Genomic DNA, 24,019 nt, shown 5'->3' with positions numbered 1-24,019 from the left:
TTAATACACACAAAATTTCTCGGTTTCGCAGAATCTATTACGAATAGGCCAAAAAGAAGATTTTTTGCAACTTTGTAAAGGACCTAATTGCAAGCATATTAAAAAGATTGGGCAAAAAAAGAAAAATAGGAAACGTATGCACACTGAAAGAGATTACTGAAACTCACTAGGGCTTTCTAACAAAACAATAAAAACATTCGAAAATTTCGACCGTTGGGCCCGTAGTTGCAGACAAGACACAGGGTAACGGTTAAGTTCTAAAGAAAAGAAGGAACATCCCCCACTAACTTGCTTATACTATCTCTTTCAAAAATGCAAAGCGATTGAAGAAACCACCAGAGACAGAAACAAACAAAGTAGAGCGATCCCACAAAATCAGTAGCAATGGGATGTGTTTCTTCAAAACTGTTCAAGAAAGAACTCCGTCAAGAAATCAAATTCAACAATGGTGGACGGTGTGTTAACCACGTGGTCTCTCTCACTTCTTCAACTTATGGTGCTCTCAAACTTGATTGCAACAATCAACAACCACCACAACAAGAACAAAAACAAGAACCCATCAAAGAAATTGCGGAAGAGAGTAAGATAATGCAACAAAGATCGCCAACAAAAGAAGAGCCAGAGGTTATCAACACATGGGAGCTAATGGGGGATCTTGAAGAAGGTGTACCTGCTTTAAATCAGACCAAGAGAAGTCCAAAGTCAAGGGTTTTACGTCGTGGGTTTGCTGATTTGGATGTTAGGAGTCCACTGAAGTTCTTGAATCAAATTGGGTCTCCAAGAAAAGCGAAAACTTTTGGTGGAAAAGAAAACAAGGCAAAGAGATCATCAGATTTTAGCCCTAAACCAGTTTTAAGAGCCAGCAATTCTTCAGGGTATTCGTCCAAGGCAGTTTTGAGATTGAGTTATCCAGTGAAAGGGTCTCCGGTTGGGGATAAAACAGAAAGTTTTAGAAGCGAATCTGGAGTTTCGCCGAAGAGGAGGAGGAGTTTTAGTCCCCTGTTTGACCCAGAACTTGTTGCATTGTATGAGAAAGAGTTGTCTGAAGAAGAAGAACAAATCAAGAGGATAATTTTGCCAAGTTCAAGAACCAAAAAAGTAAAGGATTTGCGAGATTTGGAATCTATCCTTCAGTCTTTCGAACAAAAATGCCCGCCTGGAGGGGAAAATAAGGTCGTGATTTACACTACTACATTGAGAGGAATTCGAAAAACATTTGAGGATTGTAACACTGCGAGATCAATTATTGAGTCACATCATATTCACATTGTTGAAAGAGATGTTTCCATGGATTCGGGTTTTAAGGAGGAACTAAGGAGGCTAATGGGAACAAAAGAAGTCAAAGTTCCACTTGTGTTTGTTAAAGGGAGGTTAATTGGTGGTGCTGACCAAGTGGTAAAGTTGGAGGAGGAGGGAAAGTTGGAGATTTTGTTTGATGGAATCCCGAGAGGGCTTGCCGGAGGATGTGAAGGGTGTGCTGGGGTTAGGTTTATGATGTGTGTGCAGTGTAATGGGAGCTGCAAGGTTTTGGATGAGATGCAGAAGAAGATGGTTAGATGTGGTAAGTGCAATGAGAATGGGCTGATACAATGCCCTATCTGTTTCTGATTGAGTTTAATGAGGTGTGTATGGCATTTTATCTAACCTATTGAATTGATTTTGGCATTGTGAGGTTTTGGCTGCGTTTGGTAAATTCTTGTGATACCTTGTCAGGAATGAACATAGATTTTCTTCATGATGTTCCTTTGTTGAAATACTGGAGGCACTAAAGCGGGGTTTAGGCCTCTTGTCAGATTGACTTCTTGTATTTCTGGATATTAGTTGCTTAATTTACTAATGTATTTATATTTCATGAGTTCTTTAGAAATTCATTGCTCCATTAAGCTCTAAATCTTGCTTTCTTAAACAAGTGAATCGTATGCCACTCTGTTTTGTGCACCTTTTTATCACTGTAGCGTAACTTTGCAATTCAATTGGTTCTGAAGCTGCTTTGTTTTATTCAATGTTGTAATGTTTAGGATAGCTATTTTTTTCACTTCCAATTTGTGCCGATTATATTCGTTGGCTTGCCTCGTTCACCGATGAAAGCTTGCCTCGTTCGCCGATGAAAGACGTTACAAGAAAGAAAATGGATGGTTGTCGGGGCTCCTAGAACTCAAGTTTCCGAGAGAAATTTTGTCCCGCCAAAATTTTTAACCGCTGCTTCCACTTTGCGTAATGCTAACAGAATCACTGTTACTAGAATCATTTATTCTTTGTGAATTTTTTTGAAAAATGACAATTACAAGAAAGTTTTAAGGGAAAGACAGTTTCCGAAAGTTTTGGAGAAATGATATAGTTTTAACAGAATCACTATTCTAAATCGTGTTTTTTAATATAAAGTGTAATTTAGAATCGTGGTTACAATAAATATATAATCTCTTCTTTTTTTCCACTCCTATAGAGGGAAAAAAAAAACACCGGGAACCTAAAAAATCCATAACAAAACCAGCTTCCAATTGCCTCAAAAAACCTCCAATTCTCCATCAAAACATCATAATCATCTTTCCCTTGTCCCCGTAAATTTTTTTTGCTGTTTTTTTGCTTCAAATCACTGACCCAAACTTATGGTGATAGCCTCCTCGCTAAAATAATCGGGGGAACTGAACCTAGATATCAAAAATTCAAGGTATAACAGTTGCATTGTCTTTTAGTTTTATAATTTTACTATTAAATTGATAAATTCTAAGTTTTGATTTATAATTATTTGTATTGTGTTTGATAATTAGGTATTTTTTATGTTGAGATAAATTAGGATTTTCAATGTTGTAATTATATATTTTTAATATAATTGATATTATTTATGGAATTAATTAAGTTTGAACGAGAGAAATTAGAGTTTAAATTGATTGTTGGGTTACTTGCTATATTTAAATAATATTGTTTGAATTAAAATAAAATTTTATTTTAATTGATGCAGTTAGATAGATTTTTAATCAGTTGATGTTATTAATAAAGTTATAGTTTAAATTATAGCAACTAGAGTCTAAGTTGAATTTTGGTAAAAATTATTGTAATTAGAAATTTTATTTAATTGATATCATTTAGTTTTTAATTAATGCAATCAAATATATTTTCATTGATATTTTTAAGGTCAAAATAATAGCAATAGCAATTAGGATTTACATTTAACGATGAGATAATTTGTTTTTGATGAAATCAACATTCTTATTTTATAGAATATATTTTCAAACTTTCTTTTGTTATGTAATTATAATGGTATTATTATTTTTAATATGAATAATAATATCACTTATACGATGAAAGTATTGTATGCTTGAATGTTGCTAAAGACATGTCATTTAAAAATACTAAAAAGGTTATATATAGAAGACTTGAGGTAAAAAGGTTATATATAAAAGACTCGAGGTTGAGTTATAATGATGTTGAAATAAATATCACTTGGAAATGTCTTGTTGGGAAACTTCAATATTTTTTTATATTAATTGCATGTGATATAAATTTTAGAAATACAATGGAATTGTTTGTATAAAGTGAAATGAACATAATGGAGTAATCGATCTAAACTCAGTAGTTTAAAATGAACATGATGAAGTTGCATGTGAATAGTAGACGTAAACCTAGTATCTCATATAATATGGAGCATGGAGATACTAAAGTGTACTCATGTTGTCTCAACTACTTAGATAATTATCACATTTAGTTGATGCTAGCATGTCTAGGATGTTGGAAGATAAAGTTATGAAATTTTTTTATGAAAATATAATTAAAATTGTATGTTATAATCAATGAAGATATGACTTTAGAATACGAACCTCGTGATCACGTAATCACGCAACTTATAATAAGATTGACACAGAATTTCAGAAAGCCAAAATAAATCTAATAAGGATGTGATATAATAAAAACTCTTTCCAAGACATCAACACTATTAGAAGAAGAATTGACACCCTATGAATAAATTTGCTAATAAAAAATATAAAAAATATGCTACAAAACTAATTAATTTTTGATAAATCAATTTAGTTCATTAGAGAGAGAAAAAATACGAGAACCCTCTAACAAAAGCTAAATAAATTCGGCATCAATAATATTATCAAGTTTGAACATTTTATTCTTACAAAGAGTATTTATATTCTTGAAAATGAAAACCATAATGAATTTACTATTATGAGCTAAATTGATTCACTTACAATATTGACCCAAAACTTGTACTAATAAACTTAAAATATGCACCCAAACAAGCCATGGATAATAACTAAAGACCAATAAATAAATAAGCTCAAACAAGTCTTAGGACTTAGCTAATGAATCAATCATAAAAGTATAATTTAAGAATGGAAAACTAAGTGTTAAAATCCCCTCTAAGCCACCAAAACTTAAAAATAGCCCAAAGAAATAAAAGACAATTGAAATTAAAGTATTTATAGAAATCATGACCGAAACATATATTTTAAAAAAGAAATATTTTAATTTTTTTAATGAATTTAAATCATATTATAAACCCTTGTATCCCAAGACCACGAACAAATATAGAATCTAAATAGGTCTCATCTAATTTTTTTATTTAAAATTAACTTATTACATACCTGGACTAATTAGATTAAAAAAACTAAGATTTTGTTCATGAGTTTGCCAAAACAGTGACAACGACTTAGATCAATTTGAATAATATGGTCTCGAACAACTACTAACCTTAAATTTTATTACACTATAGTTTCATGTATCTAGTATCCCCTTGTAAAGTTTTAACTTGATTTTATATATAATTTAAAAGATATATTTAATTTTATAAAATTATTAATATATATTTTAAAGTAAAATTTAAACTTAACTTGGTTAAATAAAATAAAACTTAGATTTTGAGAACTCTAAATCTTGATTTTCAATTCACCAAAAGATGTTAAAATAAATGACATGTTAGCTACCCAGGTTGATAATATATCATCCAATCTATTTAGACGATGTGCCGTCCGCTATTCTTTGGCCCCCCGCCGCACCCCCCCTAAAAAAGGCTACCCAAGGCCGGTTCCTTTTAAGCTTGGTGCCCAGGTCTACTATTCCAAACCTGCCAGAGCCTACCTTTCTTTAAGGCCAGGCACGAGTGGATCTTCCTTTAAAAGCTTCTTTCACTTGGTTTTTAATTTTTTTTATATTTTAAAATAAAATTATATTTAAATAAATAACTATAAAGATATTATAAAAAAACATTCGATTATGCTATTCTTTTAAATAATGTTAGATTTTTTTATAGTAATATTTGCAATGATTATATGAACAATTATATATGAATTTTATATACAATTTTTTTATTGAAAAAACAATAGCACATGAATATTCAATAAGAATAATTTATTATTATTATTATTGTGATTTTTTAATATAATTTTATCAAATGAATTATTCTTTTATCTCTTTCAAACAATTGCATAAAACTTATCAAAACATAATTTTTTAATCTTTTTGTTGAAACTTGTTTTTCAAATCATGATAGATTTTACTTAAAAACATGTTTATAATAAATAAAAAACATGTTTTCATAAAAATAAAAAAATAAGTAAATGATATTTTTTACTAAAGAAATATATTTCTGTTCCCGTGAATTTAAATTATTAGAATGTTTATGAATATTTATTTATTTATTTATTTTAAGTTTCTTTTATTAAAAAACCATGCTTTTAATATAAAAAAGACAAGATTCATAAGAAAAAAGAGAGAAAAAAATATATATAAAAAAAGGATTTTGACTAAAAAAATATTTTTTCTCTAGAATTTAAATCCTTTAAACTCTTTCAAATATTTATTTTTCATGCCATAAAATCAAATAAATTTTTAAAAAAGTTCAAATGATTTAAATAAAATTAGCTTTAAAAATAATCATGTGCCTAACTCTTTTTCTATTTCATATATAGTTATTTCATATATAGTTATCTAATTTGATTCAGGATTAATTCGGTGAAGAGGTGCTTATTAAAATCTTAAATTCTTTTTTTACTAAATCTAAAATCTTGAAATCTACCTAATATTATCAGAAAGATTATATCGGGTGCTTCCAACACTACCATAAAAAGATAATGTTCGGATGCAATATTTTATATGTGATTTAAAAAATGCAAGTGTTATCCGCATGCCAATTATTTTTATTTTTAAAATTATATTTTATATTTATTAAAATACTAATTTTTTACCTGGATTATAACTTAATTTTTTGCATGTAAAGCTAATTTAATTATTTTAGCATGCTTCAAAAATATGGAAACACCATTCTGTACCGATGATTCTAACAATTACTAATAAATTGTATTATTCCAATAACAAATTAATTTATTTTTGTTGAAAAGGGAAAGCGGCATCATTATATTGTATGGATTCAAGGTGAAACAATAATGAGCTCTTTTAATTTTTTTTTTTTTGTTAATGGTAGAAGTTTGATAGACTTCTCTCTCATTATCTAAATTATTATGTTTCATTTTTTGAATTGACTAATATTTTGTTAAAACCAACAGGCACCGCTCTAAATAGAACTCATTGAGAACTCGCCACGTCATGCTCAGTGACCACTTCACTTACGTTGCAAAATCTTATTGGTTAATCATTATCGCAGAATGTGAAAATTCTGTTATTTCTAAATTATTGTCTCACACGTAAACCCAACCTCGTTCACTTCTGTCTAAATAAGTTCCTTCTCTTTTTCCCTGCACTGTCTGCTGTCTCTCCCTCTCTCTCGAAACTGAATCGCCTCCTTCAGTACCAAAAGAGAAGAAATGGTTTGTAGAAAGCGAAGGAAAGTTAAATTGTAAGTTGGGTTTTGTTTCTATCGACTTAAAACACTATAAAGTTTATTACTTTACTCTTTTTTTAGCTTAATTTGTGATTTAATTGCTCTACTGTTAGGGTTTCTTATCAAATTATTTTAGGGTTTTAGAGATTGTTATCTTTAGGGGTTCTGTACTGATGCAAGTTGGTTTCTTTAGATTGTGTTTAGTAGTTTTTGATTGATTGTGGAGAATTGGACTTAAAGTTGAATAATTTCATTCCAGTGTGATTTGAATATGATGCTTTGGTTTTAGAGTGATTTCACATATGGGTGATGTTTATTGAAAATCTGAAGAACTGTCGATTTGAAGACTAATCATGGAGGGTTTCTTAGAATTGCCATAATGTGTCATAGGGTTTTGTGATTTTGATCAGTGCCGATTCTTTTATTTGGCGGCTATACACTATCTATTCATTTGATTGATTTCTGGTTGAGCAATGCAATTAAAGTCTTTTGATACTTTGTTTGAATCCATTTTTGGAGCTGTATTGTGGCTTTATGGCTTTTAATACTTTCCTAGCATAGAGCTGGTGGTCACGGTCACGTTCATGATCTTTTTGTAAATCAATTGCCTTTTACTATACTGAGCTCAGAGAAAATATGCAGTTACCAAGATTATATGATTTATGCTTTCTTGCTGCAATCAATTCCTTTAGATGGCAGCGGTTTTTGGGGATTGTCGACTCCATAATGTTTTTGATGTGCGAGATTCCACTTTTCAATAAAGTTCCCAATCTATCACTACTATCCCTAAAAGTGAAGCTGAAAAATGGTTATAAATCGCATTTTATACACTTTTTACTTCCCTATAAATAGAAAATGAGGATTCTATCTGATCTCAGTCAAATAATTTTTCCTTGACCTAGGTTATCTGCAAGAGTGGTGGATGATAAAACAACAACAACAAAGAATAAGAAAGTGAAGCTGGAAACACAAACTTGGTCTGACCTTCCTATAGAACTTCTGGAACTGATTTTGTGTCGCTTGTCACTCGAGGACAATATCCGTTCATCCGTTGCCTGCAAAAGATGGAACACTGCTGCCATTTCAGTCAGAGTGGTAAACCAATCACCCTGGCTTATGTATTTTCCAAAATTTGGTAACATGTATGAGTTCTATGATCCAGCTCAACGCAAGACCTATTCTCTTGAGTTGCCAGAGTTGTATGGGTCCAGAGTTTGCTACACTAGAGATGGTTGGCTGTTGCTATACAGACCCAGAACAAACCGTGTGTTTTTCTTTGATCCTTTTTCTCAAGAAGTTGTCAAACTGCCAAGATTTGAATTGACATATCAGATAGTTGCCTTCTCTTGTGCCCCAACATCTAACACCTGTGTAGTTTTTACAGTTAGGCATGTCAGTCCCACAATTGTTGCAATCAGTACTTGTCATCCAGGGGCAACAGAGTGGGTTACTGTTAATTACCAAAATCGCTTGCCTTTTGTGAGTAGTATTTGGAATAAGATCGTTTTCTGCAATGGATTCTTCTACTGTCTAAGTCTCACTGGCTGGCTTGGTGTTTTTGACCCACTGGAGCGTACTTGGAATGTTCTTGCTGTGCCTCCCCCTAAATGCCCTGAGAATTTTTTTGCAAAAAATTGGTGGAAGGGAAAGTTTATGTCAGAGCATAATGGAGACATTCTAGTTATTTACACTTGTTGTAGTGAAAACCCCATTATATTTAAGTTAGATCAGCCAAAGATGGTCTGGCGAGAGATGAAAACCCTTGATGGTATGACACTTTTTGCCAGTTTCTTGTCATCTCATTCAAGAACTGACCTCCCTGGAATGATGAGAAACAGCGTCTACTTCTCTAAAGTTCGTTTCTTTGGAAAACGCTGCATATCTTATTCTCTCAATGATTGTAGATACTATCCTTGTAAGCAGTGTTACGACTGGGGAGAGCAAGATCCTTTTGAGAATATCTGGATTGAACCACCTGAAGACCTCTCAGCCTTCATTTGAAGAGAATACCAGTGATGCCTGATGTGTATGTGAAAGTAATACAGGTATGCTACTTTTTTAACCATTTTTCATGGTACTTTATATTCGTTCTTGCACAGGATTGAATGCTGCTGTTGCTCCATATATTTGTTGTAGCTTATGGAAACGTGACTATCTTTAAGGAACTTAAATAATTTCAATGCTTGTCTGATGTAAAGCTAAAGATATACCAATTGAAGATTGAAAATCAAGAACGGTTTCAACACCATATATTTGCTAACACCATGACCAAGGGAAGCTTGTAAGCGAATCTCACCGTGTTCTTATGAACTTTGACATGTGATACAAGAAAGCATGGAATGCTGTTTATAAGTGACACTAATGGTTACTGTCTGGGATAGAAATTACATGATATTGGAGATAAAAATATGTTTGGTTGAAAAAAGAAAGATATAAAAATAAATTTGTTTTTAGGATAATTTTGAAGTGAGTTTTTGTACTTCCAAACAAGAGGTACAAAGAGGATCAAAGATAATATTTTTTATTTTTAAAATATCCTTGTAAAAAACTTTTAATTTTAGAATTGTCCACTTAAAACATGCATGGATAAAAATATGTATTATTATAGTTTTAAAACTCGACTTGAAGTTGATTCAAGGCAAAGCTCGGGACACTGGTCAAGGCACTAGTCAGGTTTGACTTAAGACAGCAAAAAAATAAAAATAGTTATTATCATGGTTTTAAAACTAAATTTAAAGGTTGAAGTGAGTTTTTATACTTTCAAACAAGAGGTACAAAGAGGATCAAAGATAATATTTATTATTTTTTATTTTTAAAATATCCTTGTAAAAAACTTTTAATTTTAAAATTGTCCACTTAAGACATGCAAGGATAAAAATATTTATTATTATAGTTTTAAAACTCGACTTGAGGTTGATTCAAGGCAAAGCTCGGGACACTGGTCAAGGCACTAGTTAGGTTGACTTGAGATGGTGAAAAAATAAAAATAGTTATTATCATAGTTTTAAAACTAAATTTAAAGGTTGACACGGGTTGTTTGTTGATCTGGGTTAATGTAAGGATAAAAATAATTATTATCATAGTTTTAAAATTTATCTTAGGGGTAGAGTGAGGGCAAGGTTTGGGCTACAGAATGGTCAACTACTCGGGTGGATTTAGATCGATATAAAAATAAAAATAATTATTATAATAGTTTTAAAAATTGATTCGTTAGTCAATCTATGGCAATGGTTAGATTACGGATTAAGGGGGTCAACCTGAGTCAATGTAGGGATATAAATTGTTATTGTCGTAGTTTTAAAATCCTATTTGGGGGTTGATCGGGGAAAAAATTAGGTCACGGGTTGGAAGGGTTAACACGGGTTGACTCGAGTTAATACATGAAGAAAAATTATTATTATCATAGTTTTAAAACCCGATTCAAGAGTTGATCTAAGGTAAGGTTCAGGTCACAAGGTTGAGAGGGTTAACCTAATTAATAAAATAATAATAATAATCAAAGCTACCTTTTGATTGATTGTTTTCTTTTAAAAAATTAATGGATTTTTAATTTGTGTGTTATCCCAGATTGACTTAGGTTTTTGATCGAGTTAGGTCAAGTCAATCCTTGCTTTATTTTTTCTTAAACTTGCACTAGTCCATGCCCCGAGTTAACTTGATTCCGAGTCAACTTTTCATGCCAGTCCTGGTTTAACTAGATTTATTATAATATTATTAATTTCAACATTTAATATAAACTAAATTAAAAAAAAAACTATGTAATTATTTTTAAAAACATGTTCAACAACAATACATAGGTAAAATAGAATTTTTTATATTTTATTTTGTCTTATCTATTATAATCAAATGGGATAAAGAGGCATACATTATTATCAAACACAATGCTCATTCCATCTTTTTCTCTGTTTTTATTGTCTCTTTCTTGTCTTTTCCGGACAGTAACCAAACATTGCTTGAAAGCTTATTAAAGCCAACCATAGTATTATCATTGTATTTGCACAACTTCTTACACCAGCACAAACCTCTGATACAAGGATCTTCTATTGTACTCTTGCATGAACATTTGATACAAGGATCTGTCTAAAAAGTTTCTCTTCAGCAATGAAGGCCTTGAATGGTGCATTTACAGACATCTTTTGTATTTGCCTCCCTGATACTTGATCCTGCATGATTGTTTAATGTTTAGTTAGATTTTGTTCTGTATCACTGTGGTTGCAGCGTTCCATGCTGCAGTTTTAGAGTGCCCACACACGCGCATCAAGATGGAGCTGTTCATCACTGAAGAGTCTTTGAAGCTTTGTGATACGGTGCCGCTCAAATGCAGTGTGCTTGAAGCATATATTAGGAGGTTTTTCAATACAGGGGAGTGAATAACCTTGAGGGATACCGAAATCTACTCCACATTCCCTAGAGTGTGCCCTTGAGGATCCGAATTTTAGATCCTTCGGAAGGGCGTCATCATCTGTGCGTTCTTGGGCATATAATGTGTGCTTAAAATAAATATGTTTATTATTTCTCGTACAGTTGAATACCTAATTAATGTTTATTTAGTAGCTTAACCAAGTTGGAAACATGGTAACTTTAAAGATATTGATTAGAACCGAGAAGGGGAACCGATTTGAGAATGCAGTGTCTGTCACACATACCCGAATTTGTGTTGCTGTTGGTGCCTTCGGTTATTTCTCTGGAAATCCCTCCTTTTCCGACCCTGAACCGATCCCATTTGAATAACCTCGGATCTTGAATATTCAAAGTTTGTAACTGCTTTTTTAGTTCTCAAGCCTTGAGCAATTGTCTTTTGATTCTCCTCGATCTTGATCATGAATAAATACAATTATTAGAAGGATAAGGGTCCTTGTCTGCTTCGAATAATTTTTATAATATTAGAATTTGATAGTTACCTGAAATTTTATTTATTGATGTAACAATATGTGATCTAGTAATTTGTTTTATTTACACAATTTATTTTGCAATAACTCCTATCTATTTTCCTAATTATTGCTTTTGTATGTAGCTTTCTTTCTTTATTGTTCGCATTGTAGTTTCGTGACTCCCTTCTTTTAAAAATTATGAACACAAAACAAATTTCTTAACAAAAATATAGCATGGTTTGTTCTTCTACCTTGATAGGAAAACTTTTGCACTCGAGGTTTTTGAAATTTGTTATTTCTTGTTTCTTGGATCGGTGGAAAATGACCAAGAGACACGAGTTTTTTATACCTTTTCACACACTTTCATCTATTGACTTGATTATCGCCATCAAAATCTGATTCTTCTACTGGTTTCAAACCACAAAGCCACTTGGGTATGGTGCTCGACATGGAAACGGTGAGGCTCGTTGTGTGCTTGAAAAAGCTTTCGAATACAACGACGAAAAGGCTCATGAAGTGCTGGATTCTGTTCTCTCGATTTTGAAAAAATGGGTTTGCTCTTCGGGTTGTTCTTCTTTTGATCCAATATGAACAGGAGAAATCATTTCAAGCTCGGATAAAAAGTGCTTTAAAATCTTCTGTAAAGAAGTCTCCTTTGGGCTTTGCGGGTGTCGAGAAGGTGACATTGAAGAGTGTTCTCATGAACATAATTTTTGTCCAAGCCCATAGTTAATCTCTCCATGAATTTTTTTTGTCCTCACAAATCCAGTCAGTTTTTTCGTCGGGTCTTTATTTTCTCTCATGGAAATAATTTATCAGGGTCTTAATTTAGAGAAAAATCAGGGAGCTTCTTTAGAGTAAAACTAGGGATTTAAGAGATCGGTGTTTGTGCTTATTTTTATTCGAGTGAACAATCTAAAGACACTCCACAATAAAAACAGCAAATCCCTAATTTTTTCCAAAGAGCAAGACCCTAAAACCATAAATATCAAAACCCTAAAAAACCATCGCTATCAAAACCCAGGATAATCAAAGGCAGAAGAGTGGGTTCCCTGACAATTTAGAAGGCATGCCTATAACAATTGCCAATGATGGGTTAGCCTTGTTCTTAGGTTCAGACACTTTCAGTTATCAACATTTTCAGATCTGCACTTTTCGATTTGAGGGCGAAGATCTGAGGAATTAGCATATTCCCTGTCTTTTCTCTTTTTTTTTTCAAATGAAGATTTGAAGGCATGCTGGATTGTTATTTTTTATTTTGTGACATCTTTGTTAGTTTGATACCGCGAGTGTTCTTCAGTAATTAAATGAAATGTAATGACAATCTTGTAAATAATTGAGCCTTTTTTATTGAATTTTTTTTTCATTTGCTTTTCAAGCTTTTTAAAGTCATTAAAAACTCCAGATAACATGTTGATCAAGGAATTGATCAATAGGTTTATAAATACCAACCATCATATTATCTATAAGATCAACACCAATATATTAAACAGGTAGACTTGGAGCATCAACGTCCATGCTCTCCATTTTTTAGCTAGCTCTGTAGAAAATTACCTCACATTCATGCTCTATAAAATAGGAAGTCATGAATTATTTTTTTAATAAATTAATAATGATTACTTTTAAAATTCTTCAATGTCAAATTTACAAATCTAGGAACACAAGCTAGCAACAGGCCACCAAATTCAGAGCAATCAGCAAAGTTCATAATCAAACAATCAGGCAAACTCAATTTGGGGTTGAAAAAACATTTAACCATGTGTTAGCTTTGTCATCAAAATTACCCGCATTGCCAGTTTATTATCAGCATGTGAACCTCCATTTATGACATTGAATGCAGGCACTGGCAAAACCAAGGTCTTGTTTCCAAGAAGATTTGTAATGTTCTGCAAGATAAATGACATCACAACAATGAACCCCCCCAAGGATTACAATGAAACAATAGAACAACAGACTACACTAGCACTACATGTATACCTGGTAAAGACGGATATTCTTAACCATAGCACCTCCTTTGCAAACAGCAAGTGACACTCTAAGAAATTGGACGAGCTTTAACTACCTCAATCATTGCCCTAGTAGCGTAGAGAGAGCTTCTCTACGGGTCAGTGGTATCATAAATTCTTGATATTCAACGGGTCAGTGGCTTAGGTGTAGTGAGTTTTAATACGCAGGCTAAAAGTCTCTTGAACCAAAGGCATATGTTCCAAAACTAGCTTTTATGCCAAAAACCACCATGATCATCAAATTTCCACCAATTAAATCCTCAAATAACAATCACTAATGAAATGACAATACATATGTTCCAGAAGACATGGATTTTTAGATCCATTGAGAATTGGCACGTAAAGAACCAGTTAAAACCATAATACGAAACAAACGAACCTAAAGGATAGGTTTGCATTGAAGTTTGGAATTAGAACCATAGATTCATAAGAACACAGTGGTGCTTCCGGGATTTCATCAGCAAGAAGAACAACATATAAGATCATATGGGGGGTCTATAAACCAATATCATGTTTAGTTTAATTTAATTTCATCCAGAATTCAGGAAACAATACAAACACCTATCACTGATGAATACGAACAAAGTGGTTTAATTTAATTTTTTCCAGTATTCATATAATGGTGAACCACATAGCTTGTATATCTTATGTAGTTGCTCTACCTAGATCAACAAGCAAACGAGGACATGATCACGAACGTGATTCTGAAAAACAAGGAACCTTATTAATCACGAATCAAGCAAGGGATCAACCTCAAACTAATCTTTCAACCATTTTTCAGTAGCAAATCTTTCAACCATTGGCATACATCTTTAACTTACAAGGTGAGTTCTCAATCGTATCTCCCATTAAGAACCTCACCAAGATTTTTAAAACTATATTTAACACCCTCTAAAAGCTTACAAAAAGGTAAACTATAATAGCTAAAAGGCATCTCAGTCTCAATAGAAGTGATCGAATTCACTTTCACTGATAAAGTATCAGCAATACCATATTTATGAGGGTAGCTACCAGAAAGGTAAAGCCCATGCCTAGATTGGAAAATCAAACAAAGGGTCAAGAGCCATATCTTAGAATGAGTAAAAACAGTGGATGCTCTTAAGAGTTTTGAAAGGATTTCAGTCTGATCTGGAAGACCTAGATCGTGAAAACAAGTGATTAAGACTCAAAGTTCTGGTCTTTATTGGCGTTTTCTGTTAAAGTAAGATCATGATATTACAAAGACAAATTATAAGCAAGTTCTAGCTATTTAGAGGGGAAAAAAGAGAGAGAAAGATAGCAAGCCTGACCTTGACGCAAAAGAGAAACGAAGAGAAGAGTCATGGTACTATCGATGCTTCACAAATCCTCCTAAACTGCTTCACCAAAAATGAGTTATTCTTCTTAACTACCTCCCATATCCGTTATCCTGGTACTGTCGCCATTTTAAATCCTTTTCTTCTTCCTCCCTGCACATGCAACATTACTGAAGCCCTCCTCTTTCCTTTCCCGCAAATCCCTTTTTGCTCCCGCTACAAATTGGAGAGTGCTACAGTGCTCGCTATGTATCATGCACTATTCACAAAGCCAGAATAGCGAGACTTTTAACGTGTAACAACGTATGGGTTTTATATATGATAGCTATAATAGCTAAAGAGCCTCGGTAGGAAGGCTAAACGTGGATGCTCTTGGAGAACAAGGGTGTGGATGCTCTTATAGCACACTAGCAACGCAACAGGCGGTAGAAATATATGATCACCATTAGCTCTGGGATCGGGCATAAGACATTGTTTAAGCTCTAAATGTAACTAAACTTTGAGCCTGGGCTACAAATTTTCAACGTATGACAGACCCATCGCTCAAAAAATACAATCTGTCTTCTCATCGAAGGATCAAACTTGAGGTAGAGAGCCTAGTGCTGCTGCTACATATGATTAAACGAGATGAATAAAATTATTTAGCTGCGTCTTTGTAATTGATATCACCAGTGATCCTGCCATGTGACTTATTTCACAATTTGGATGAATTTTCTGAGCGAAGCAACAAGTTGCCCTAACCAAGCAGAAGAAGAAATGCAAGGTTAACGAGATGACGTTTGCTTCATCCAAAAATTCATGATGTACTACAAGCTGTTTTCAGTTTACCTAGACATAAATAAGCTGTCAGTAAACATAAAGCAACCTCCACTGCTCAGGACTACCCTGTGACCTGATGCAAAAACAAACAATGAACCAACATGCTCAAAAATCTGATTGTCCACCTATATATATATATATATATATATAAAGCAAGTAAATGGAGTTTTCAAAAATAGAGGCCCACTTCCACTAAACGAAGTTAATTTTCTTGCTTGTTTGAGATGTTACAAAGCTTTTCTCATCATCCAAGTAATCAATGTCAAACAGTAAATAATTCCTCTTCCCCTTCGCATTTCCACTGCTAAAATTAGTATGGGTTATATCGGCTGCGTCCACGGCCGCCATCATTACGTCTCCCACCACTTGAGCTACCAGCACCACTACCCCTGCCACCCCAGGGCTGTGGTGGAGGGCTGTGCATTTGCATTCCAGGCTGTTGGCTGAGGCAAAATAATAAGGATATTTTAAATTCTGGCTGACAACTAATTATTCTGCCAGAGCAGGAAGTGTAGAAGTACAGGAATCAAATTCAGGATTTGCACGCCATTAAAATCACTGATCTGGCAAGTGCAGCATCAAGGAACTGGGGTAAGACATCTTTTCACAACATAGTAAGAAGCTCAATCATCATGTTCATTGTGCTCAGGGTATGACACTGTCCGAGATTAGCTGTGCTCAATTCTCAGCACGACACATTTGAGAAATATTTTAAGGGTAATTAGTATTACAACATGAGAATAGAGCAAGGTACATTTCCAAACGTTAGCATTTCAGAGTGATGAAAGGAGGTTGTTAGACAAACAGGTAAATAAAAGGATGACAAATAATCAGCCAGCCAATAGAAAAGTACGAGCAACTAATATCAAACAATGGAATAGAAAAATACAGAGTTCTAACTTGATAACACATGAAACTGGTTCCTGTTGGATATGCAACTCTTTGAAAATTATAAAAAAGTGATACTTACAGGACATATCCAATCCTTCCATCAGGCAAAAGCATTGGCATCATTGCCATGCCAGCAGGAGTCGGTCCCCTACCATAGATGACTGGCTGCATGGTTTTTCATGCCAATGAGCAAATACACTTAATCAGAAAGTCTGTAATAATTTAAACATGCACACTAGACATGTCATAACAAAGGGAACAGACTAATCCTCATCAAGCACACACTTTGAGTGATGATGTAAAATGCAATTTTTGAATTGGAAAAATACTTTTTATGAGGATAACCCATTGCTTAATGTCAACACAATTCACTGGGTCTTTTCTTGTTGTAATTAAATTGTGTTTATTGTTATTAATTCAAGCATGTATTGGGCTCCACATTCCAAGCAAATATTGTCAATCAAAATAATCATGCTGAATTATAATCAGTAATAATTTGCAGTCAGCATTCAAATTGACTTCTTTATAACATCAAACAAATGGTCACCAACGTGCCATTCTGTCGCACCCGACAACCAACATTAAGAAATCTGTTTATGCCAACTCTACCCTGCAGCATCCTTAGAGAAATTTTGCAAATATAAAATCATGCAAATTGACATCAGCAGGACAAATTCCTGCCAATTAAAAGTAAACCCATCTTTATTTCTGTCTTGAAATGAATGAAAAGGCAACTAGCTCTTCAGCATCAAACCAAAAAAGGAGGTTGAAATAACCCAGATCTTCAAGTTGACAAACTTTTCAACTGTTTCCTTCTTTGATTGACCATAGCAGACAACCATAAATATGCTTATTCTGTGTGCCAGAGAGCCAAGTGTGTGCGTGTGTGTGTGTGCACATGCACTCGCGCGCGCGAGAGAGAGAATACAATTTAGCATCAACTTACCTGCGCAAAGCCAGCAGCACCAAATCCTGCACCAAGAGCACCATATGAACTCCCAACTAAACTGTAACCAACACGAGGTGGGAAGCTTGAATGTTGGGATGACTTCTGTGAATTTGGCCCTCCAGAAGACTTCAGTTCTGCTTGAGGCTTTGCAAGGGAACAATCCAAAACTTGACCTACCAAACAAAGAAGCAACAATCATTAATCGAGAATATTCATAAGTGAAAGAAAGAGAGGATATGCTAGATCTGAGGAAAATTACCATCAATTTCATATTTCTCAGTGTTCTTTAATGCCTTCATGGCACTTGACCTCTCTGCAAAATGCACAAAACCAAATCTGCTCTTTTCATGTCCAGGTTTTGCAGGTGGCAGAACTACTTTTGTGACTTTTCCATGATGCTCAAACAGCTGCCTTAGACGATCCTGATTAATATCTTCTGGTAAGTTCTTGACATACACTGCCTTGACCTGCACCAGATGTATTAAGTCAGTCATGACTTGAAAACCTCTCAAAATAAACAATTCGAGAGATGTAACCACACTGTCTTGCTGTTGAGCACGAGCAATTGCCTAAGATGCTAAAAACAAAATTTTAAAAAATATTCAAAAAAAAAAACAGAGATGGAAAGGTTGATTTAGCTTGGTCTTGTGAGAAGAGGAAAAGGGATGGTCTTCATAACCTCCAAGAAATAATACTGTTTGGTATCAATACCAAGAAGGCAACAAGACAGGTGCAAAAGCATTTCAAGCAGATCAACTAAATTTACTGATAGTCAACAAAAGACTCCATTAAAGAAAATAACGGACAAAATATGATAATACAGCAGACCTGAGAAGCAGCAGAAGATCCTGCATTTTTGGGATCCGCCCAGCTCACAGTTGGAGCATTATCATCTAGCTTGAATTCTGGGTTTGACATCATTTTTCTTGAGTATTCTGCACATGCATGATTATAATACTCAATGAAAGCAAATCCACGATTACGGCTTGGGTTCTGTGGGTCCTGTAGAAGATAAGGAAGTGCAATCAAGAAAAATCATTACACGATTAAACATCAGCCTGGGTTGTCTATGAATGCATGTACAAGAAAATCAAGCACACAAACCTTCAGCAATTCCACCGAATTAACTCCTGGCCCAGTCTTTTTAACAGCCTTCTTCATATCTTCTTCTCCCCAGTTTCTTGGAACATTTCCAATAAACAATCTATGATTTGCTTGAGATGTCGAACACTTAACCTTTTTACCCTGAATAGAAAGCAGGCAGGTTAAAAGAAATGGAAACTACATGCCCTAAGAAGTCAGAAACTCTTTCAAAAAAATAAAAAAATGAAAGTAACATTCAAACAACATAAAGTGAGAAAGATAATAGTGAAAGCAAATTCCATTGCAAGCATAAACCTGAAGTGATGTTCATGGCTGATGTTGTTTCTATAAAAGAACTCAGAAGCATGATACCTTAATTTCAGTATTGTTCAGCTCTTCAATGGCCTTGGAAGCCAACTCCTTTGTTCTGAAAGTCACAAAAGCATAACCTTTTGACTCACTTGAGTCTTTTCCCTTCATTATCCTTATCTGTTGTCAGCTTAAACGAGATTTAGTCCATCCAAAACAAAAAAAAAAAATGACAGCATTTTTACAAAGACAAGATGAGTTACCTCTGTTACTTCTCCTATAGATTCACAAAATTCTTTCAAATCCTCTTCAGAAGCATCAGGGGGGATGCCACCGAGATACACCTCTGACCCATGAGGAGGAAGTGCAAGAAGCTCATAATGTTTTCTATGCTCGTCATCCTCCTCATCACCATCTGAGCCCTTTTGTGAATCTGCTTCATCAGAAGCCTCTTCATTTTCTTCCTCCTCTACCTCCTCTTCCACCTCTTCCTCTATCTCTTCCACTTCCTCCTCTTCCTCTACTTCTTCATACTCGACTTCTTCTTCCATTGTCTCCTCGCCTTCATTGTCACCATCAAGGTCAACCTGCTCTTCATGCTCGGTAGACTTTTCAGGCACATCTGGTTCATCAGCAGATGCACCACTTGCCCTTGATCTCGGCATCTTATGTATCTAACAAAAGAAGCTTGCAAGGCAACTGTGAAGCAAGCACAGAAGCCAGAAGCATTCACAGAAGGAAGAATGCAAGTATGGAAAGGTGGAAACAAAATGAGAGGCCAAATGGAGTTGCAGAATAAGAATCTCGACAGAATTTGTGCCATGAGAAATCGGTCCAAGGAGTTTTAATGCGAATGATAATCAATTAAGGGATCATGAAAAGCAAATAGCTTTAGCGGCAGCAAGAAAGAATTAGGAATGACAATAGAGAGGATAATGATTGATGATGATAATGTTCAACAAATTAAAAACTACATACAATGAAGCAATGAAGTTCTTGAAATTTTGATACTGATACTGGCCCAAAAAAACAACAGCCAGTTTAATTGTCCAACTATCTATCCGGATCAATGCATCCAGCCAAAAACAAAAGGGAGAAAAAAGAAAAAGAAAAAGAAAAGTAATGAGAGATTGAACTAATGTGATTCACAAAATAAATTACATAATGATTATGAAGTAATGTAACAAAAATGAAGAAGCTTAACATCCCCGCATAGACATTTATAACTAATTAAAAACAATATATAATAACAAGCAACGGATACAGCCTTCTCTTGATTCAAATTCAAACCTTTTCAACCTACCCCACCCCAAAAAATAAACCCCAAATCTTAATTGCATCTTCTAGAGCCATCTAGATTTACAGCTACATTGCTCCATCTACTACAAAAACATCTTAGTTCATGCGCCAGTTGCAAACATTTTTTGAAAGAATTAAATCCAAGTCAAACCAATTCCCGCCATTAATAAGCTAGTTCGCTCCTATTTTTCTAATTATAACATAAATAAGGAAACAATGAAAAAACCCTCCTTTATTCATATTAGCAGCTCTCTTTTAAAAGAAATAAGAAGAAAGAAAAGACAAGTTCCTTCACAATAACATATTAATCTACGGCCCTCGAGCAACTAAAAGCAAAGCCAACAGAACCAAAGAGACCAAACCCGCAATCATATTCTAGACAAATAATTATAACACACAAACAATTCCTATCAAACTAATGTAAAAGCAAAGTATCTAACTTTAATTGCCACAACAAAAAGGATAGAGAGGGAGACAGAGAGATTTTACCGTATTAGGAGCACGCAAACTCAAGCTAAATAATCACAGCGGAAGAAGAAGAGGAAGCTTTGAATGATATTTTTTCCTTAACAAAAACAACTTTATTTTTTTCGTTTTTCCTTTCAGCTCTAATCGCTGAGTTCTTTTGGTACTTTGTTTTCGCTGGCCTTGAAATCTACAGAAGAGCATGCGCGTTGTGCCCTAATTTCATGGGCTAGTTAATTAATAAGGAATAACGCTGCAATGGATAATGAATGGATAACGGCTACCTACTCCAACGGCCCAATAAGTGAGGACGCAGCAAATAATAATTCAGATAAAACAATACTTCTAGTTGCTTGTAAGATATTAAGTGGTTATTTATTTTTGTATTTTAAAAAATTAAAAAAATAAAAAATAATATTTTTTTATATTTTTAGATTATTTTAATGCAGTAATATCAAAAATAATTTTTTAAAAATAACAAATATTATTTTAATATATTTTTAAATACAATATTTTAAAAAACAACCACAACTACATTTCTCAGTTACTAAAAGCTAGCATATATTTCAATATAAATACATTTTTTTATGGGAAAATAAGATGTACCTTTAATCTTGTTGCTCAAGAAAAAATATAATTATAGTCAATATTGTAAATTATAATATTTTATTAGGTATTTATTAGATATCATATTTTTTTTTTATAATAAAAATATTTTTACATCCCAAAACCTTGGTCATATAATTAGATAGATCAATTTAGTTTAATTCAATTTAATCTAAAAAGATGCTATTTTATTTTTTTATTTTTAAATAATGATCCAATTAACTCTCATCTAGTTTTTGATCAGGTAAATCTACTCTTGTTTGATATAAAACTTGATTTAGATAAAGTTTTGAATTAATAAATTATCAAGTTAATTTATTAAATTGAGTTAAATTTAATAACATTATACATACAACTTGATGTAATTATAAATTTTTATTTTTCTAAATATCAACCCTAAATTTTAAACCAAGAAAATAATGAAAGAAAGTAAACCTTCTTATCACCAAATTAGCAACACATAGGTATGAAAATATTTATGTCAAAATAAAAGGTGCGAGCGAAATCTTTCATTGTTGTTTTTTGCAATGGGTCTACGAAGAACTTTGTGCTTTGCACGTGTTGATGTGAGACTCGTGAGCGTTGAAAATAAAAATGTTTATTGATAAACTATACAAATATTTGCTAAGATATTAGATCTAAGTAAGAATCGGATTAATGTCCAAATTTGAAATTTGCACTCCAATATAGGGGAAATATTTGTATAGTTCTCAAAAAGAAGAAGCCTAAGTAGGATTTTTTTTTTTATTTACGTGGGGTGTCCGGGTCAGCTTGCGCGCACCACGACTAATCGCCACGGCCCACTGAATATCCTGCAAACCCAGTAGATATGTAAGGCATTGTGGAGGTGATAGGCGTGCACGCCAGGGCTCGAACTCATGTGCAGTGAAAGAAGACAAGCCCCTTCCACTGCTAAGCTAAGCTCATGTCTAAGTGGGATCTTTATTTACCTTTAATATTAGATTACGAACATGGAAAACGACTAATTAAAACGAAGGGCAAAACAAATTCCTTGGACATGTAATATACACACACCAAAAATAAAATAAAAACAATTGACAAGCTCGAATGTTGTTGTTGTGTTGTCATTTTGAGTTAAAACATAATTTTTCCAAGTGTTTAATTTGTAGCAAAATGTCAATCTCCTCCTTGTATTTCATTTAGGTTAATTTCCTCCTTGATTGAAAGGATGCAAGTTCAACCAAATCGACTACGACCACAAGAGGAAATTAATTTCAATGGCATAAGGATCGTTGTTAGCGTGATTTGGCCTCCATCTTCTTGACCGAAAATGAAACCTGTGAGAAAAATTGACTTATCACCACGAATATAAGAGGAAAAACAGGTATTATATCCTTCTATTTCGTTCTATGATCAAAACCAAATGTTGTACATTCCTGTTTGCTCTTTGATTTTTAGCAGGATGAAACTTTATCTGCCAACGCTTGCAACAAAACTCTCTGGGTTCATAATTGTAATGCTTGCATGCAAATTACTGCAGACTCACGTTGCCTCATTAATTTATATCGAATTTAACTTATAGTTAAATTTAAGTATATTAAGTTTGATAATTTACCATATCTATAATTATTTGGATTTATTATATAATTAGATTTAAGGATATTAGATATAGTAATTTGTTAAATTCACTTAATACTTAGACTTAATAGATGTTTATTTGAGTGTATTAAGTCTGATAATTTATTAAATTTATGTTGCTTTAGGTTGAACATATAATAACTAAATCCAAGTATATTAGATATAATAATTTGCTAAATCTTTTTAGTGGTGGGCTTAACTCATGATTAAACCTAAATATAATTAGATTGGTATTATTATAGGCTCATTTCATAACTAAACTTGAGTATATTAGGTTTATCAATTTTGTCAGGCTTGTGTTCTTTTACATCATTATTTTGTTACAAGTTTAGATTTATCAAAACCTTAAAATATTGAGTTAAAAAAAAAACTAACTAATCAATTTAATATTGTTTATGTAATGTGTGTGTGTTTTAACAAAAATGTCTGTGCATATGCAGGTAAGAATTCATGGCCGGAGCTCCTAGGAGCACAAGCGAGGGTTGCTATTGTGACAATTGAGACGCAGAATCCTCTTATGGACACACAGGTTGTGCCGGCAGGAACACCTGTGACTAAAGACTTCTCTTGCATTTGGATTTACAGGAACAAAATCGTTACTCTCGGGTCCCTGTAATCGGTTAACGCTCACGCATGTTGATGCTTCAATAATTACCTTGGTGATGCATGGATCCTTCTTCCAAAAATGAAATAATTAGGAGAACCAATGGTTACCCTTTTAACTCTTATTGCACTAAATAAGAGAGAGATGTATGCAATATTATTGTTAAATAAGAGACAGATGAATGCAATATTATCGTGTTATGCTGTATTCACGCAATCCCAGTTTAATGAAAGTTAAATATGTTCCAAAATTTTAGAAACGATAGTGATGAGATAAAAAGAATCCAAGTAATTTAAGAATAAGTTTTATATATTGAATAATTAATTAATTTTTTTATTTTACTTTATCCTAGTAGCAGTAATAAAATATAAGTATTCTTTATATGTGTATTAATAAGAACTATATATTTATTACATAAAAATTAATAAGATGAAAATATAAA

At 33.3% G+C, this 24,019-nt stretch overlaps 3 protein-coding genes across 11 annotated transcripts; 2 read left to right on the top strand and 1 right to left on the bottom strand.

Moving 5' to 3' along the window:
* Positions 1-277: 277 nt before the first annotated feature.
* LOC105110771 (Glutaredoxin family protein) lies at positions 278-1,949 on the top strand. The gene has a single exon (XM_011005935.1). The coding sequence runs from the start codon at positions 385-387 to the stop codon at positions 1,606-1,608; it is 1,224 nt and encodes a 407-aa protein (XP_011004237.1). The 5' UTR covers positions 278-384; the 3' UTR covers positions 1,609-1,949.
* A 4,692-nt stretch (positions 1,950-6,641) lies between these two features.
* LOC105110768 (F-box/kelch-repeat protein At1g57790-like) lies at positions 6,642-11,562 on the top strand. Of its 4 annotated transcripts, XR_839526.1 has the most exons (4): positions 6,643-6,796; positions 7,684-8,826; positions 11,000-11,163; positions 11,195-11,542. XR_839526.1 is itself a non-coding variant. In XM_011005929.1 (3 exons), exons 1-2 carry the CDS (start codon positions 6,765-6,767, stop codon positions 8,780-8,782), a joined length of 1,131 nt encoding a protein of 376 aa, XP_011004231.1. In that variant the 5' UTR covers positions 6,642-6,764; the 3' UTR covers positions 8,783-8,826; positions 8,918-9,170. The 4 variants fall into 4 exon arrangements, 3 of the variants coding, with proteins under 3 accessions (XP_011004231.1, XP_011004229.1, XP_011004230.1); XM_011005929.1 differs by lacking the exons at positions 11,000-11,163; positions 11,195-11,542 and adding an exon at positions 8,918-9,170 and having other exon boundaries at positions 6,642-6,796; XM_011005927.1 differs by having other exon boundaries at positions 11,000-11,562.
* Positions 11,563-15,239: 3,677 nt separating this feature from the next.
* On the bottom strand, positions 15,240-20,999 carry LOC105110769 (heterogeneous nuclear ribonucleoprotein R-like). 6 transcript variants are annotated; one of them, XR_839527.1, is made up of 10 exons: positions 20,793-20,999; positions 19,268-20,061; positions 19,068-19,184; positions 18,717-18,857; positions 18,441-18,614; positions 17,872-18,079; positions 17,610-17,785; positions 16,743-16,837; positions 15,782-16,215; positions 15,240-15,689 (listed from the first exon to the last, which is right to left on the bottom strand). XR_839527.1 is itself a non-coding variant. In XM_011005931.1 (10 exons), exons 3-10 carry the CDS (start codon positions 19,667-19,669, stop codon positions 16,083-16,085), a joined length of 1,446 nt encoding a protein of 481 aa, XP_011004233.1. In that variant the 5' UTR covers positions 19,670-19,703; positions 19,983-20,061; positions 20,793-20,999; the 3' UTR covers positions 15,378-16,082. The 6 variants fall into 6 exon arrangements, 5 of the variants coding, with proteins under 5 accessions (XP_011004233.1, XP_011004235.1, XP_011004232.1 ...); XM_011005931.1 differs by having other exon boundaries at positions 15,378-16,215; positions 19,268-19,703; positions 19,983-20,061; XM_011005933.1 differs by having other exon boundaries at positions 15,378-16,215; positions 19,268-19,678; positions 19,983-20,061.
* Positions 21,000-24,019: the final 3,020 nt, after the last annotated feature.

This window comes from Populus euphratica, unplaced genomic scaffold, assembly GCF_000495115.2.
Source record: "Populus euphratica unplaced genomic scaffold, PopEup_1.0 scaffold262.1, whole genome shotgun sequence".
Taxonomy (NCBI): Eukaryota; Viridiplantae; Streptophyta; class Magnoliopsida; order Malpighiales; family Salicaceae; genus Populus; species Populus euphratica.
Note: the sequence above shows the minus strand (reverse complement) of the source record. Positions and strands in the feature narration are given on the sequence as shown.

What these genes read in the sequence shown, in the direction of transcription:
- LOC105110771 (XM_011005935.1), top strand. Translation starts at nt 385, where the DNA reads ATGGGATGTGTTTCTTCAAAACTGTTCAAGAAAGAACTCCGTCAAGAA.
- LOC105110769 (XM_011005931.1), bottom strand. Translation starts at nt 19,669, where the DNA reads ATGCCGAGATCAAGGGCAAGTGGTGCATCTGCTGATGAACCAGATGTG. An exon ending in CTATAGGAGAAGTAACAGAG is followed by an intron (nt 19,185 to 19,267) that starts GTAACTCATCTT and finishes AGCTGACAACAG; the next exon opens with ATAAGGATAATGAAGGGAAA. An exon ending in GTGCTGCTGGCTTTGCGCAG is followed by an intron (nt 16,838 to 17,609) that starts GTAAGTTGATGC and finishes TTGGCATGAAAA; the next exon opens with ACCATGCAGCCAGTCATCTA.
- LOC105110768 (XM_011005927.1), top strand. Translation starts at nt 6,765, where the DNA reads ATGGTTTGTAGAAAGCGAAGGAAAGTTAAATT. An exon ending in AAGCGAAGGAAAGTTAAATT is followed by an intron (nt 6,797 to 7,683) that starts GTAAGTTGGGTT and finishes TCCTTGACCTAG; the next exon opens with GTTATCTGCAAGAGTGGTGG.